Source organism: Cariama cristata, unplaced genomic scaffold (genome assembly GCF_000690535.1).
Source record: "Cariama cristata isolate BGI_N322 unplaced genomic scaffold, ASM69053v1 scaffold16260, whole genome shotgun sequence".
Lineage (NCBI taxonomy): Eukaryota > Metazoa > Chordata > Aves > Cariamiformes > Cariamidae > Cariama > Cariama cristata.
Window position 1 is genome coordinate 59,699 of NW_009596568.1, and position 16,694 is coordinate 76,392.

At 40.4% G+C, this 16,694-nt stretch overlaps 1 protein-coding gene across 1 annotated transcript in view; it reads right to left on the reverse strand.

Moving 5' to 3' along the window:
- Window positions 1-16,316, reverse strand: part of SMS (spermine synthase) — a 28,742-nt gene extending 12,426 nt beyond the window's left edge. Inside the window, exons 1-6 of the mRNA XM_009706682.1 lie at window positions 16,199-16,316; window positions 7,486-7,579; window positions 6,676-6,740; window positions 3,863-4,038; window positions 1,849-2,003; window positions 830-919 (exon numbers count right to left, since the gene is read on the reverse strand). Of these exons, the coding sequence (XP_009704984.1) occupies window positions 830-919; window positions 1,849-2,003; window positions 3,863-4,038; window positions 6,676-6,740; window positions 7,486-7,579; window positions 16,199-16,266 (648 nt within the window). The 5' untranslated portion in view covers window positions 16,267-16,316. The remainder of the gene's footprint in view (window positions 1-829; window positions 920-1,848; window positions 2,004-3,862; window positions 4,039-6,675; window positions 6,741-7,485; window positions 7,580-16,198) is intronic.
- Window positions 16,317-16,694: the final 378 nt, after the last annotated feature.

The following is a 16,694-nucleotide window of genomic DNA, read 5'->3' on the forward strand; positions in this document are numbered from 1 at the left end:
AGCTGTCACCACCTGCTGGGTGACCACTGTTCTACCTACCAAATGGTAACAACAGTTAGCAGTCCCTCAACACATGAGTAAAATAAGGTATTTGTATGAAGGGCCGCTGATTTAAGCAAAGTAGTACGTGACTTCTCTGCTCATTTTTTGCATGCTTTTTCTTCCGCTCACACCTGTAAACTACTATCTGTGAAAGCCTTAAGGAGCAGTAATGAAAACAGAAAGAAAGTGTTTCCAGTGAAGAACTCAGATTACACCTGGGCTAGTTTGTAAACTGTCAGATACAGCACAGAAAGACCTTAACTCAGGGCATGCATAAATTATTTTTTTTTTAATACACTAGCAGTGTATTGGTAAGAGATTTTGCCCACAAATTAAAAAATAATTTCAAACGTGTACTACAAATTCAGATGTTCTCAACAGTGCAAGACAACTTAAATACACATTTCTTCTATCTCTTCATCAATTTAAGGAATGATGTTTAACACTGCATTCTTACTGCTATTTCCTCTTTATTTGTAAGCTATGGCAATAAGGAATGTGAAATGGGAGAATGTTTAAGAGCTATATATAATCATTTTTAAAAGAGTTTGAAGGTGGAGAGTTAAAATATTCTGACACTAATATATACTTCCAATGCAAATTCCACTGCCAGCTATCAAAATTTAGAAGTGTCATAAAAAATGAAAAAATCCTTCCCAAAATTAAGAAAAATCAGAAGACTTTTCCCCAAAACTATACCACACCAGTCTTCCAGACTAGGGGTGTGTGTGTGTATCTATCTATATTATATAACATTATTTCTAATGAAAGAAAAACAAGAAGTTACCTGATAGCACTCTCCTTTCAGATTGTCCAAGACATCTCCGCATGTTTTACGCATGTATTTTTTACACCCATCGATCACCATTTGGTCAATGTTGAAGTTGGTTAAGGCATTCTACATTCCAGAAATAATACAGGTAACAGTTTCCATTTCTTCCAAAAAAAATTCTCAAAAAGGTGACACTCACAAAGGAATAGTAAGATGTGTATCTTGGTATACATATTGCAACAGCCAACCTTATGCATTCCCCTCCAGATCCAGTTAGAGTTTAGGAATGGCTTATTTCTGGTTTTAACTATTATTTCTGGTACCTTAAGTTACCATTACTGTGAAAGCTTGAAATGTGAACAATAGGATGGCATATTTAAAAACCTCATAAAGCTAAACTAGGTTAAGACTTTAACCTACATTTTTAAAACAATTAGTTTTACTTCCTAGCAAAGGGAACCCAAAACCTAGGATGGTCAACATTTCATATGGTTAACAGTGATTTATATTACAAACTATCTGAGCTACAGAATATTGAAAACTTGATTTGTATCAGTATTTTTAAGACAGGGCAAGAGCTGGTCATTCTGCCACCAACACAATTCACCAAGTCCTGACATTCCTAGTGATTAAGCTTTCTTGCTTCTATGGATTAACTGTTCTATAGCTTTCTTTAGATAAAGAGAACAACCTAAGAAGGCGAACTCCACCCAAACCACAGACTTGACAGACTTGGCTTCTGTTACCAGAGAAGGTATCAGTCTGATGACAAAAGTGTTCCTTTCCAGTTTTATGTAAATTGCTACTCAAGAGTTCTAGTATGGATTGGTAACTTGAAAGCAGGTGCTACATAATGACACGCAAATATGTAGTCACTGGGTATCTCCAAGCTGACAAAAGAAACTTCATTTTAGACCCTATCCCCTCACGCAAATCAGAACCTAGTAGTTAATTGTGCTCAATACTAAGACATCGGCAAAAAACACAGGATGAAAAATGTTGAAACAAATGATCAGTCATTTCTCAAAGGATATCTCTACCATCGTAACCATCTTTGGCTTCAGTTTGACTATCTCATATAGTATACCTCCATCACCACCTCCAAGGATTAGCACTTCTTTGCCAGTGTAGTCTTCCTTTCCACTGCCCATTATGGCTTGAGTGTATGCCAGGTCACTCTCTGCCAGATCTGAATTGAAGGAAGAAAGAGTTGGACAGAAACATTACATCTTTAATTCTTCTCAATAATTGATCTTTATTGGGTATTAATCCAAAGTTGACACAATACAGACCAAAGCAAGAGCAGAAACAACCCAGCTCTCAGAGATGGTCCAGGTAACAGGAGGCTGGTGATTTACCAAAGCAAATGAGATCCTCCTCCAAATCCCACACAGGATTTGATTTCTCTAGTTCTCAATGCAAATTCAGCTAATGCTGAGGTAGCCATTGCAAGTACTGCGTGCCAAGAGAAGCAGACTTGTAGAGCAAAGCTGTCAGTACCTAGGACTTGATGCCCACACTTGATACTTCAGTGGGTTTTTACCTCAGACTACTGCTGCAAGACACAAGTCAGGAGATTTTTGAAAGCACGCTCTGGACCCCAACTAGAAAGAGCAGCCTAGCTGCACCCCAGCAGATCCCTGCACAGGAGCATAAGAAAGAGTTAACACCTCCCTGCTGAAGGTTCCTGAAGCATGCCTTCTGCTGGCTTGTTCACCACTAGCTTCAAAGCGGGCAACAGCATTCCTAAGCTGTAACGACAGAACTGAGCTACAGGGGCAAAGCTTTGCACAGGAGCACATCAGGGCATATCCTATCATTCTGCCTGGCAATCAGCACTTTGCTTGTAAGTGCACAATAACAAAATGACACAAAGCAGTAATTTGCCTTCCATGGGATTTTTAAAAAGTAATGGCATACTTCCCCTTTGAGGCACATTCTGACAATGTTCAAGCAAAACCTCATCTTCATATGAAACTGATGGAAATTTCTGGCTGAAAGTATGGAATATCTAATTTGGTGATTTCAAATACAATTCTAACCGAATTAGAAAACACCTTGCTAATGAATTCGATAACAACACTTTCAGCTGCCATCTCTACAGAAGCCCCCTGACAGTTGCAGAAAGCTAACTGAATGGTTAGAGGTATTTCTGGTGATTTCAAATAACTATAGTCAAATTTCTTAATCACTCTGCTATTGCACTGAAATTAGGTATTCTGTCCCTACATAGCAATCTCCCTCATTTAAGTCAGTCAGTACTTCTCAGTTCTCAGATTTTTACAAAGCATACTCCTTAATGCCTAGATTTTCCTGGCAAACAGCACTTATCCAGCTTAAAAGAACAGTAGCCCATCCTTCTCCCAAGTTCACTTTCAAAACTACAAAGATCAAATAGAAAGCCAAACAAGGACAAGCAGGCACAGAGTACCACATATAAAGACCCTCTCCTAAAGGTTGGGTCACTCTTCTGATTAATTTAGAGTTCAACTGAGCATTTAGAAGACGACAGAGTCAAAAGATGTTCACCAACAAAACAGCTAAATGGATTAAGATACAGCTGTCCTGTATCTCACCAAGCAGGTAATTCCCTTAGAGAATCAAGGGAGCAGCAGGATTATCCCCCCCACACACACACCAGCTCCTACTTCACATTTCTTTAGAATTCCACTGAGTCTGAAGACCAACAAAGTAGCTTCTTTTACTGTCAAAGAAAAGCCCTCAACGGGTTGGACTTACAACAAACAGGTAAAGGCTCATATGAAGTGGAGTAAAGTAAGCTCTGCTAGAGAACGCTGACTTCTATTCTCCTGTGCCACCTTCCACAGCAAAGACCGTGACTTTGGAAAAAGAAATCTTTTTTGTACTCTAGATTTTACATGAGATAAAATACTTTATATACAGGAACAGATATATATGTACATGCATATATGTAGCTTCCAACATCAGAACCACAATCCTTAGTAATCTATTAAAACTGTGCCATAGCAAGATAGAAAATACTTCCTACAATTTCACACAACAGATCCTCAACAAGTCAATACTTACTAACATCCCCACTGAGGATAAGAATATTCCCAAACTGCTTTGAATGCAGAATTTTAATATTCTGAAAAGGTGAATCTTCATCATAAACAACTTCATCTATGTCATACTCCACCAGGCGCCCATCAGCTGTGGGCCAGTATCTATCAATGACACCTCCTCTCAAAATGGCTGGCAATCTAGAAAGAAATAAGAAAAAGATTACACATTTGAGAATGTTTTTTTTTAAAAATTCCATCTAAGCATCCTTTGGATTCATCATAATAAATATTTACAAAAGGGATCTAGGAAAACTTGCAAGATTTAACACTCAGGTATAAGAAACCTATCAGCCATATGTTAAGTAAACATAATTTGCTAAGGTACAGATGAAATATAAATGGTTGTTCTTCATGTACAACTTCTACAATGTGCACATGAATCTATCTCTACCCTAAGAGAGGGGATTTATATAACATACCAGCCCCTGCAGAAGAATCAGCTCACAACTAGAAACAGATACAATATAAAAGCAGAACACAGACAAAAAAACATGACAAAAATTTTTCCCACCTTTAGCTCAGCTAAGAATCCCATTTCTTTGAGATTAGTGGATCTCACCCTCCTAAAGTTGTACTGAGAGATATTTTAAATACATACACAAACACAAAAAGTGAACTATTAGTGTTTCAAACTGAGCCAGGTCACCCTGCAGTATATAAGCACAATCCTTGGTATCAGCTTTAAAAGTGGTTCAAGCATCTGCATAGACTGTTTGGGTTTTTGGGGGGGTTTTTTTGGTTTTTTGTTTGTTTTTTTTTAATTCCCTATAGTAGTATCTTGTTGAAATCAGTATTTCACCTGTAAAGACAAACTAGATTTGAAATGGCAGTGAATGATCAAAATGACTGCATTCCATTTTAAGCAAAATGTGCAGGCACAGAGTTCAGATTTCCCACACACACTTCAGAGTTAAGGGTTTTGGTTTTTTGGTTTGGTTTTTTTTGGTGTTTTTTTTTTTTTTAAAATCCCCCAGAGGAGGATGTAGCAGAAGACCAGACACAGAGAACCTTCTTCTCAATTCACTAGTGATTCTCAACACACATTCCCGAAACATTTTCCACGCTCAGCGAGACGCAAGATGGCAGCACACAGCAAGAGCAAGAGCAGCTGTTCACTACGGCAAGACGACAAAAAGGCAGGAACAACTTCTCCAGCAGCATTAATTCCAGTGGAGCTGCATGTGTGAAGCTAACAGAAGGATGCAAAGCAATTTTTTTTAAAAAAAAGAAAAAAGTTGAGGGGTGTGTGACAAGATCCATGCCAAATCCACTGTTCTAGGAGGTTCATCTTCCTATATACTAAGGTAACCAAATTAATCTAGGTCACATCAGGCAGACTTTTTCCTGATCCATTTTCAACAAGTTCCTATTACAGTGATTCCACTTCCAATATTGTATTTCAGTACTCAAATATCCTCAAAGAGAGAGCTTCTCCCCCATATACACAAGATTATCTGTATTTGCACACTGTGTGCCAGGTAAGGCTTTACCAGGACAAAGTAAAACAAGATAACTACCTCTGTTTTACATACCACTGCTAAACACAAAAAAACAATATTCAAGGTAACACCACTTTTCAAATCGCTACCACTTTACTCGAGGCATCATGTAGCCTTCAGATTTCTTTGCTATAGTACTGCTCAGCTGTTTTCTCATTTTGTAGTTTGGTCCTTAGCTTTACAGAATCTTGTTGATTTTACAGTACTATTTAAATTTCCTTAAACCATTTCCACTTCAGACTATGTTCTTTAAGGCACCTGCTGCACTCTCCAGCAAGCGCATGCCTGCAGTAAGGGTTCCCTGGCTTCAAGGTGCCAGTCATAGCCAGACCGACGCCATGAAGCCCAACATGAGCTGTGTCCTTCCAGATCCCTGGGCAAGTCCAGCATGAATGCTGTTTCAGTAGCAGGCAGCCAGCCACAATTATCATCCCCACAGTTTACTATATAACCTTGTGTTTAAGTAAAACAAAATGACAGAAGGCTTGCAAAGCCTCCCTCTTTCAGTATGAGTTAATTAAAAAACATGGCTACAAAACATTTCCATCTTCTTGGCAGCGGCCTAGGCACACAGATTCCCCCGGGGTTTTTGCCACACGTGCCCAAGGCCAGTGCCACGAGGCAGAACAGGGGCAGGGCTGGGAGAGAAAGAGCTGCAGGAAACCTTGTGGGGGCAGGACCTCTTCCATGGGCTTAAGCTGCATTTTAGCTCCAGCCCTCGCCCCGGTCCCTGCCCGAGCTACACTGCAGCTCTGCCCACGCCTGTCCAAGTCCTTCACCCATCCTCAACACCCAGTTGGGTCTCAGAGCTGCCACACAGCTACAGCCCAGCCTGGCAGTCACAGGGCTGGGGCTGGCCCTGGTCACCATCACCAGCCCTGCTACCCTTGTCCATGAGCTGCAGGACATGGCCCACAGCATACAGTTCATGCCCTGACCTATCCCCCTGCCACCCTCAGCTCCCCACCCTTTCCACATCAGTCTGCTCTTACTTCCCAGTTGCATTTTCTCCCACCATTTCATGCAACCACTGCAGCAAATTAAAGAAATAATCCTTGCCCAAAGTAACAATGCCAAAGATGAAGCTTCAACAAAATGATGAACCTCACAGTATCTTCAATTCTGCAATAAAACAGTTTTAAAATAGAGAAAAAAACCCCACATGCATAAATTCATACTCCAGGCTATTCATTGCAGTACAGCAAAGCATAATTTGCTTATTATCTTTAGCAACTATGCAGACAAGCCACACACAGAAGTAGATGTATGAACTTACCGTTTCACCCTTTTTATATTACCATGAAACAATTCTTTCATTCTTTCTTCTATTTTGTTTAGAAGCTGAAAAAAATAGCAAATAAGAAAGGTGGAATTTATAGGTGATCACTTAATGTGAAATATCTCTTAAATTAGGCTACCTGGAACACAATAAGAAGTAGCACCTGCACTGAAAGGCTTTGAAATGTAACATTAGAAGCCCAGGAGCAACTAGCTGGTCACCTTAGCCTCCTTACTAGCAAGAACGTGCATGTTGTAGCAGCTATCATCACCACGTTTAACTGTCCCACAGGATAACATAACCGGATCTTTCAGGCACAGCTAAAGAGGGAACATAAGAAACCTGTAAGGTTTCATTCCTGCCAAAGCAGTGACCTGTTCCCCTACAATATCCAGTTTCTGGAGCCTTCATATCAGGGAAGATGAAATGTTTGAACGTAGAGGCTCTCCATCTCTCAGATTAGAGAAAGAAAAAGATTCATATGCTAACACACCAGGTTGCAGGTTAAGCATCAATTCTCCCTCACTGTCCTGGGCACCTGAAGAGACCTGAGCCCTCACTGAGGCTGCTATGCCTTTACAACTTTACAGCAAATAACATGAGGCTCAGGACATGCAAGAGTGTGTGCATGCACACACTCATATGTGTATGTAACTACAGTAGGTGTTACTACTCCTCACTTGTAAGCATTACGTTTTGAACTAACATGGGCATTTAAAAGTCCTTTACCAAGATATATTTTGATAGACTTGAAAAGGGTCTCCCCAGGCAGTTTGATAAGCCTAGTGAGATAAGTATCACTCATACCTGATCAACTTCCTCTCTTCCTTCTGTATGATCATTGTAGCTCTGCAGATCCACCAACACTAGTCCATGAGGGTGAATTCTCAAATTGGCAAAGCTATAAAATTGAGACACAGTGATGATGATTCTATTACCAAAAATCAGAGTTAGTGAGGAAAGAAAGTCTGAAATTAGTTCTATTAAATTCAGAATGCATGTTTCTTTCTCTAGCCATTTGTAACTGCTGGCAGTTACAAAGACTCCGGTCTTCCTCAAAAGTCACCACGCGGCAAAGTTGCAGGAGCATGCCAGTTACTACATAACTAATAAAATCAGGAGGCAGCAAGGCAGCAAAACAGGGTGTTTAAACCAGAAAAATTATGGTACAAGGGGAAAAATATACCATCTAGTCTCAGCTGTTTAAATAAGGCCTGCTTGATCAAGTGTGCTGTATTGGTTTTGTTTTTTAATTGAAATCAAGCCTCAAGAAAACAGCTCAACACTTTCCTTCCCCTATATCTTCCTTCTCACTTCTTGGGGTTGTTTTTTTTTTTTTTGGGGGGGGGAGGGGGTGTTGTTGTTTTCTTTTTGTTTAAACTTTATAGCAAGTATTCACAGAGACAGTGTTCACTTTCAAATCTGAAAAAAATTTGTACGTCAGAAACAGTAAGTGTCCTGGAGCAAATGACAGTTTTGACTAGCACAGAAATTACAGCAGCGAACTCTCATTGATGAATACAGATGCAAGACAGACAAAACTCCCACTGTATATTGTATGTGTTACAGGAGCATTTAAAGACTAAAGAGCAAGGTTTCACCATGCTAGGTGTTAAGTGGACAAACAGAGGACCTTCAAGAACTGGGAACAAAAAATAAGGGCTATGGGGAAAGGACACAAGAAAATAAAAACAGAGTAACAGAGGCAACATCCTTTCCATACTGGGGAGGGGAGAATACAAAGAGAAACAAAGGCCACAAGGGGATTGCATAAAAGGGAGGGGAAGAATACACTGAAAGAACAGGGCAAAGGAAGAGATGGGAACAGGAACAGTCCAAAGAAAGAAGGTATTCAGGGATGGAAGTTCATTAGTACAACACAGAGAAACTCCAGGCAAAGCTGTATACAGTTCTCTGAATGCCCATTCCTTTGCTTGTCTGCCCTTATCGCCCCACTCAGCCTCAAAGGCAAAACACAAACCAACTCCTGTTGAGTCAAAAAGCTGAGGACACCTCTCATCTCCCCACCACTCCCACCTTTTTTTTTGTCCCTTCCAGAACTCCTTTCCTAAACTGTCAGCCCCAGCAGGAACTCCACCTCTCCTGTGGCTGTGGAAACTTTGGCCAGCAAATACCCTTAGGTGCAGTCAGAGAATATCAATGATTTTCTCTAAGTGTTATCTGAAGATGATTGTTTTACAGTTACCAAAAATTATAAAATCACGAAACTGACTGAAGCAATTCAAGAATAAAAACACTTGCTGGCTTTGGACAGAAGTGCTCTGTGGCAGTGACGTGTTTACAGTTGACAGAACACCCGCTTCTCTTCAGAAGAGGTGTCTGGGAAGTCTCGGCCTTTCCTGAAGGCTTTACGCACAGCTCTTGCCTTTGGCAGGAAAGGCATTTCTATACAAAACGCACACACTCACTGTGTTTCCCCCGCCATGTACCTGCAGACCACCACAGTCTTTTAGCGACTCTCCCTACCTCCCAGCAACTGCCCACGGATGTCTACCTCACAATGGCTCCTGATAAAAGACCAGAAACCTCCGTGCTCCCAATGGCCATTAAGCAAAATCACAGAATAGTCTTAAAACATGCATTTCCCCACACACCAGGAAGTTACTGCTGCATAAAATAAAACATACTATTTTACCTTGATGAAAGGATGAACAGAAAATTGTCAAGGAATAAACAAAGATGCTTTTTTCTTCTTTTTTTGTCTCTTACTACCAGATAGAGTGCTACCACTTAGGAGACCAGGTTTATGAGTTCATTAGAAGAATAAAGAGTGCTTTCAGTATTCAAGACGTTTCTAAAGCACTTTCTGCTTCTCTTATACAAGCTATATGAGAAAGTGTTTAGGGAGAACCAAACTCATTCTACTGTACTCCTGCCCAAATTAAAGCAGAGGAATCTATTCTGACCTTCAGCAAGTAAAGGCTTTACATGCACGTTTTAGGGTGCTGTGCCACACTCACTGGTGCCTGACACAGTTCAGTACTTTCGATATGTGGGCAACTTCCTACTTTGCATAGTGACCACGGTATCTTGCAGCCTAAGTTGATATTCCCATCAGCACGACTAAGGCACAAGTAGGACAATTAAACAATTTAAAAAAAAAAAGAGCAAGACATAAACACTCCCTCCCCTCCCCTCCCCAGGTCTCTAGGGAGCTTCAGAGTTTTTAAACACTTCTCTCTGACTTTACAACCCCTTAAACCAAAGGGACTCAAGTTAGTTGTGTGCCTCTCCTAGAGTCTCTTGGTACTTGCCATAAACAGAATGGCTATTGTAAAGGACAGCTCTGGAAAAAACCCTACCAGGATTCTGTTTATATGATTTTCATGTCAGCAGGGGTTTATTTTATAATGTGCCTAACGAGGGAAAAATAGTCAGGCATAATTCTAAGAACTAAGAGCTTTAACATGCGACTCAGTTCCAGGTTTTGGTGGGTTAGGTTTTTGTTTGGATTTTTTTTTCTTTGTTTCCAGGTTTTTTTAGTTGTTTGTTTTTGTGTTTTGTTTGGGGTTTCGTTTTGTTTTAAAAAGAGAGAAAGATCAAAGACAAGAGCTCACTAGATGGAAGCACTGGTCACTCCAGCAGGTTTTGGATGCAACTACTCAGTGACAAAGAATGTTTCTGGTGAACTCCAGAGACCTGCTCCAGGCCCTCATAGCTCTGGTAGAGACAGACACAATGAGACAGCACTGTTATTAACTTCTCTAACATCTGGCACAGCACCAGAAACATTTGCATTGTTAGAAAAAACACACCTTTTTATCAGTTTATTCCCATATTCCAGGACATATATGGAATGGACACAAATAAGTAACACATTGCTTGTCCCATGACTTGAGTTCTCTTTTAAATTCCTTTCCTACAAGAATCAAGTAGCTGTCATAAGATTTGACAGATGACATTGTCTTCACTTCCCCTGTGACTGTTTGAAATACTTCCTCACAGTAGGGGATGTTACTGCCTTTGATTCGGGGGTCTTTTTTCAGGTAGGAGGCAAAGAGAGGTAGAGAGGAGGGTTGCTCTGAAAAGCACAGCTTCAGACTTATCATAAGCAATACGATGGCATTAGAATACAGAGACAGTAATGCTGCAGAACCATCATTCATTTTGTCAAATTTTGTCACCTCTACTGGAATAGCAGGGTCCTGACACCTGTGGCAAGGCAGAGACAAAAGGCAGGCACCAGGCTGGAGCAGTGTAGTGGGACAAAAATTCGAGTTCTGAGCATCTGGCTGATAATCTCAGACAGTTAATTTATGGTAAACAATCTTGAATGAAATTCAGAATTCTCAAAGAAGCCAACACAGATCCAGGTTGGTTATACCTTGCTTAAAAGTCATCTGGTTGGAAATGAACACCCAAAATACACTAAAATGCCTGTAAAGATTTAAACACACAGCAAACAATACAAGTGTACATTCAGAAAAGCAACCAGCCTAGTGGCATTAAGGCAGTAGGAGCAGGCCAAGGCTGAACCCACAAAAGACTTACTAGCTTCAATCAGCTGAGAGGAAAGGCTATGCTGGCTTTTATTATTTTATGCTTGTCTGCTTGGCAAAATGCATGTGAATGCAGCTTTTCAGCAGCAGCTCTTAATATCTGGAGGAGGGTTTTTAAGAACCATGATGATAGAGTTTCCATTTTCTACCTATAAAAATATAGCAAAGATTACTTCACAATCCAAACAAGCAGAAAAAAACTAAAAAAATGAAGTTTTCTTCAAAAGTCTCCCTTCCTGCATCTTGTCTTCCTGAAAAAAATTTAATTCCTGTTTTCAAAAGAAAACATCTGCCACACCTTCACCTCCATAAAAGCAGTGAGAAAAAAGCTCAGTGAGGAGGGATCCTCTACTTTCCATTAGGGAACAAAAGCTGCATGTGAAAAGCAGCCCCCAGTGTAACAAGGCCCCACTTGTTGTACCTGCATACCTGCTGGTCTTCTATGGTAGTACTCCAGTTTTCTGTGCTTGCATGCAAACAAGTCTCAACTACTGAAACAATTCTATGAGTGCTGCATCTTGCCACCTGAACAACAGGGAACATCAGATGTTAAGAAGCAAATCCCAGTTGCACAAATCGGAAAGTAACTGTTTGGAACTGAGAAAGGTTTTAGATAAGCATCCTCTTTAAAGAGAGCCAGAAGCAGGGATATCAACAAAACATGCGTCCTGCTACCTTAGTTATTCATACTGAGGAGTAAGGACAGTTTAACTGTCCAGTCTATTGGTTTAGGTGTCCACACCCTTATTTGTTTCAGTTAACTGAAACTATATCAACTGACATTAACAGAAATATGCTGTTTAAGGCTGCCTTTAAAAAGTATATGCAGTTCAAGTGACCTGAAAACTCAAGAAAATAAAACTGCTAAGGTCCCAAAACTGACACAGTTCTCCTGCACATGCTACTGTTCCCCAATTCAGAGATTACTGGAGCTGGCAAAGCACAGAAAACTACTTTAACTGACACGGCTACACACAATAAGTTGTCTAGATAAAGTGAGTAATTCCCAGGGAAGATAAATCCAGTATGCACTGGAGTTCAAATGGCAATGAATACACCAAAAGCAATAACCATTCTTTATTAATTTACATTTAACACTGCACCAGAAAAGATAGCCACTTGCAAAGCAAACGATGCCCTCTTAATATTCAGCTCTTCTGTGCACTCTTGTTCTTCATTCTTCAGTTTTGAGACTGTATCAAACTGCAATTCCTTATTATGTTTAGTATGCTCTCCTGGGTAACTTCTCTTAAAAGCTCAGCTATTTCCAAGCCTGTATTATATTAGAACTTTGAGAACTTATTTCATAAGGATTAAGAGTCTTCATTAGCAAATGTAACTTTGAACTGGCAACACTTGTATACAATTTAACATTAAGCTGACAACAGTAATTTGATATTAAACTCAAGCTCAACTAAACCTTGGCAGTTAACCACATTTCTGTTGGGGAGCCCATTCACAGCTGGATCAGTGAGGCAGACAGTGAAGCACAGTACACAGGGAACAAGGAAAGCAAGGCTGCAGCACCTGCATAGCTACAGGGAGAAGGGGAGACTTCTACACCTGACCACTACAAACACCACGTCAAACGGAGAGCAACACAGCAAGTCAATCAGCCTATGCAAATCAGGCAAGGCAAAAGTGGCACTGCAGTAGTAGAGAGCCCATTCATATCTTACTTGGATGCCTCAGTATTTAGAGCATCTTTAAGTCCACATTTTTCCCTGAAACTCAGTATTCTATACTATACTTCTCACTGTGTTGAAATAGCACTGGTCTAAGATGTCTAGCTTATGATGCTATTAAACTGATGAAATCAATACTTGACTAAACTTGTTGCATCCAGCCTAGAGGACTTAAGTTAAACATCACCTGAGAACCAGCAGGCCAAATCCATGCTTACACCACTCTGCCCCAGCTCTCACTGAGGCCCACACAGTATTCCTGTGGCCCCAAGACAGCGAGGTTTGTCCCTTAACCCACCAACTGCCAAACCAAAGCATCTGAAGTGACATGAGGGCTCTGCCACAGTCACCAGGGAAATACATTACATCAAGCTGGTCGAATGCACTGCATGCCCTGGAGCATGGCATGAGAATTGTACGTGAGGAAAGTAAGGCTACTTGATTACTCCATACAATGGTGTGAGAGCAGAAGTGGCCCAAATCGTGCAGCCTCACCAACCCTGCCTTTTGGGAGAGGACTCTGGAACACACCAACCCAAGACCCTGCCTGCTGACAAACTGTTGGTGTAGCCCTAAAGAAGAAATCCAGGAAGCAAGCCAGCAGTCTGCAGCAGTATAGATGCCCAGGTGATTGTCCTTGCTCCCCAGAGCTTTTAACTTGGCACAGGGAACAGCAGCAAGAGGCATCTAGAACCAAGACCCAATATAAGAGACCCTCCCTTCTTTCCCCGCAGGAAGGCCGCCAGGTCCCCCTCCCCATCTTCATCTTCCACAGCAGTAAGAATGCTGTGAACTACTCGCTGCTGCAAAAGCTTAAGCAAAAGCTGTATTTAGCAGGGTAGTGATAAGTAGGATGATTCAAAGTATCATGCTGCTGGAAAACACAAGATCAGCACCAGTAAAACACACAGGAAAAAACCCATTTAGAAATTGGTATGAATGCTCAGCAATTGTCAAAGCTCATCTATTACACATGGCTTTCAGGAGGCAGCACCCTGTTCTCCCCACTTCCCCCCGCCACACACACTATCTACTCGAGTACAGTTCTGAAAAGCATCAAAAAACTGACTGGAGGTAGTTTATTTACAGTTCTCCAATACATTGAACTCCCAAGCCTACACTCAGAGCAACAAGGATATCCCTACAGGGGCTCCGCTTTACCATGGAAACTGGCAACTTGACCAACTTTCTTCTGGTACCACAAGCACATTGTACACCAGCACAAGGGTTTGTCTTTCCCATTAATTCCTCCCCACCTCTCCTACACAGAGGTGTCAACTCCTACATCCTCTTTTCCCCTTTCAAACATTCATTAGTATTATACTCTAGCACTTGAGGAAGACAGTGCAATTTGCAGCAACAAGTACTTTCAGCTGACAGCATAGTAAGAGAAATCATGCCACATACTTTACAATTTATTGTTTTATAAGGACCTTACTCAGATATGCTTCTAGAAGCCAGTTCAGTTACCTCCTGGAAGAGTTATAGAACAGAAGACTTTTCTAGAAAGTTCCTAGAACACGTCAAAAAATGGGTAATTTAACTCTGGAAACTGCTCCTTTAGAAAAGGCTGTCATCTTAAGGGGAATGATCAGCTGAGATTGCAAAGGGGAAAGCCAGTCTGAGAACTCACATTTCATGTCATGTTCAAACTCAAGGAAACACAAGAAAGCAAGATGAGGTCATGTAATCAAAGAAAAAATCAACCTTTAAATCTAAGTCCTTTTTACTTTTAGATATTTTACCTTTTCATTGTTCAGAGTTTGTGTGTCCCTGATACTATCTTTCTGGGAGAACTAAATACAAGCCTAACCCAATACAGAGGAAGGATAGCACCAGAGTAGTAAATTACCAACTTGGCTATCTTTTCACTGACCCCAGAAACAAAAGGTTATCCAGAACTTAAATCTTGATCAAATTATTCAGGAAAAATACAAACACACATGTACCTGAGAGAGTAAGAAAGACTGTACAAAAACAAGACAAGTAACAGGTTTTTTGAGGCACATCAAGTATAAAAAACCAAATAATTTTAATCAGAAAAAGCCAGCATCATATTTGAAAAGCTAACTAACACTAAGAACTTCATGGAGCATGACTCAAACATATAAACATAGGACTGGACTCATGTCAGCTTACTTGTTACTTTAAGTCAGGTCCCAAGTTGACCAGCACAGTTGGTCTACACTTTCATATAAAACATATCTATAGATATAGAGCTGTACATACAAATACATTTACACACAGTAAACAGACACAAATTTCCAGCAGGCAACACACTTGCCTAGGATCTGATTTTCTTGCTAGAGATATCAGTTCTCTCTCACTACAGACAGAACTTAAAAAACCCTAAGAAATTCTCAGGAGTGTGGCTAAATGAGCTACTTAACAGGGCACCCATGAAGACAAGACAGCCAACAAATCAAAGCTTATTTAGCTTAACCCCAGTCCTGGAGAACACCAAAGCAAGTAGAGATTTCAAAGAGAACAAAAAGCAGTGACTGTCACAATGAATGCCATGAACACATAACTGAGCAACTGGAAACAAAGTGCAATAAAGTTATGGTAGTTGCCAGTAAAAAAGGTCAGATAAACACATACCTTAATTAACTAGCTCTGACACTGTGAAGCAGCTTCAGGAAACAAAGTGACTGTAGCTTTGCTTACCAGTTTATCCCAGCAGATTCTGCTTATGTGAGTGTCACTAATGACACCAACCACCTTTGTCATGCTGCTAGTTACTTCAGTAGCTGCTTGAGAATTTGAAGTGCATAATAAAGTGTTTAAAAGCACACGACAGAAGGTTTCCATTATTCACATGCTAAGGTTAGACTTGAACATATTTAGAGAGTCAACTGTCAGAAGAATTAAATACATTTACTGACTTGAGCTGTCCTGCAACTGGAAGTACTGGCCCTGAAACGAAGACACCATACAATGTTACCGCACCAATACAGTCCAGACTGACCAATTCAACTGTTCTGATAATCTTGTCTATGTCATCTTGCAGTTTGGGTATCAACAGTATTCTGCTTTACTTCAGTTGCTTCACCAATTCAGCTGTTCTGATACCCAAACTGCAAGATGACATAGACAAGATTATCAACAGTATTCTGCTTTATTTCAGTTGCTTCATACACAAAGCTAGCAAAACAGTATTCTGCTTTACTTCAGTTGCTTCATACACAAAGCTAGCAAAAGAGTATTTTGCCCTGCTTGCACCCCAGAAGGAGATCTGATACAGGGAGAAATAAATATCTGTAAGGGAGGACAGAAGGGACATCATCTATAGGAAGGAAAAGAAAATCCACTCACCTGCCATTTTTTTTGATGTAGGTTGCTAAATAACCATGGTCTTCCCAGTTATGAACTGTTTCTGTCATTCCCTGCTCCTGAAAAATGGGCTGTAGAGCTTTAAGAACAGCATTGCAATCAGCTGCAAGATTAAGACAGGAAAAAAATAATCAGTAAGGATTTTCCATTTAAGTCAGTTCTGCCTTTTTTTTGTAAAGGCTGACTAGTTTTTGCTGGCAGTCTGGAGTACTTTTTCTTTGAGTTCCATCTGAACAATAGCTTCCATATACCTTCCCCCCGCCCCCCCAAGACATTTCTCAGTGCACATGGATCAAACAATTTTCTTTTAAATCAGTTTTTACTCCTAGGCAAAAGTGTTCATATACAATGGATGTAATAGTAGTACTTTCATTATGGCTACTATTGGTGACCTATGGTATCACAATCCAGGCAAGTCCTTACTCCTGAAATTACTTTTTACAAAAAAAAAATAAATCACTTAACACTAACAACAATT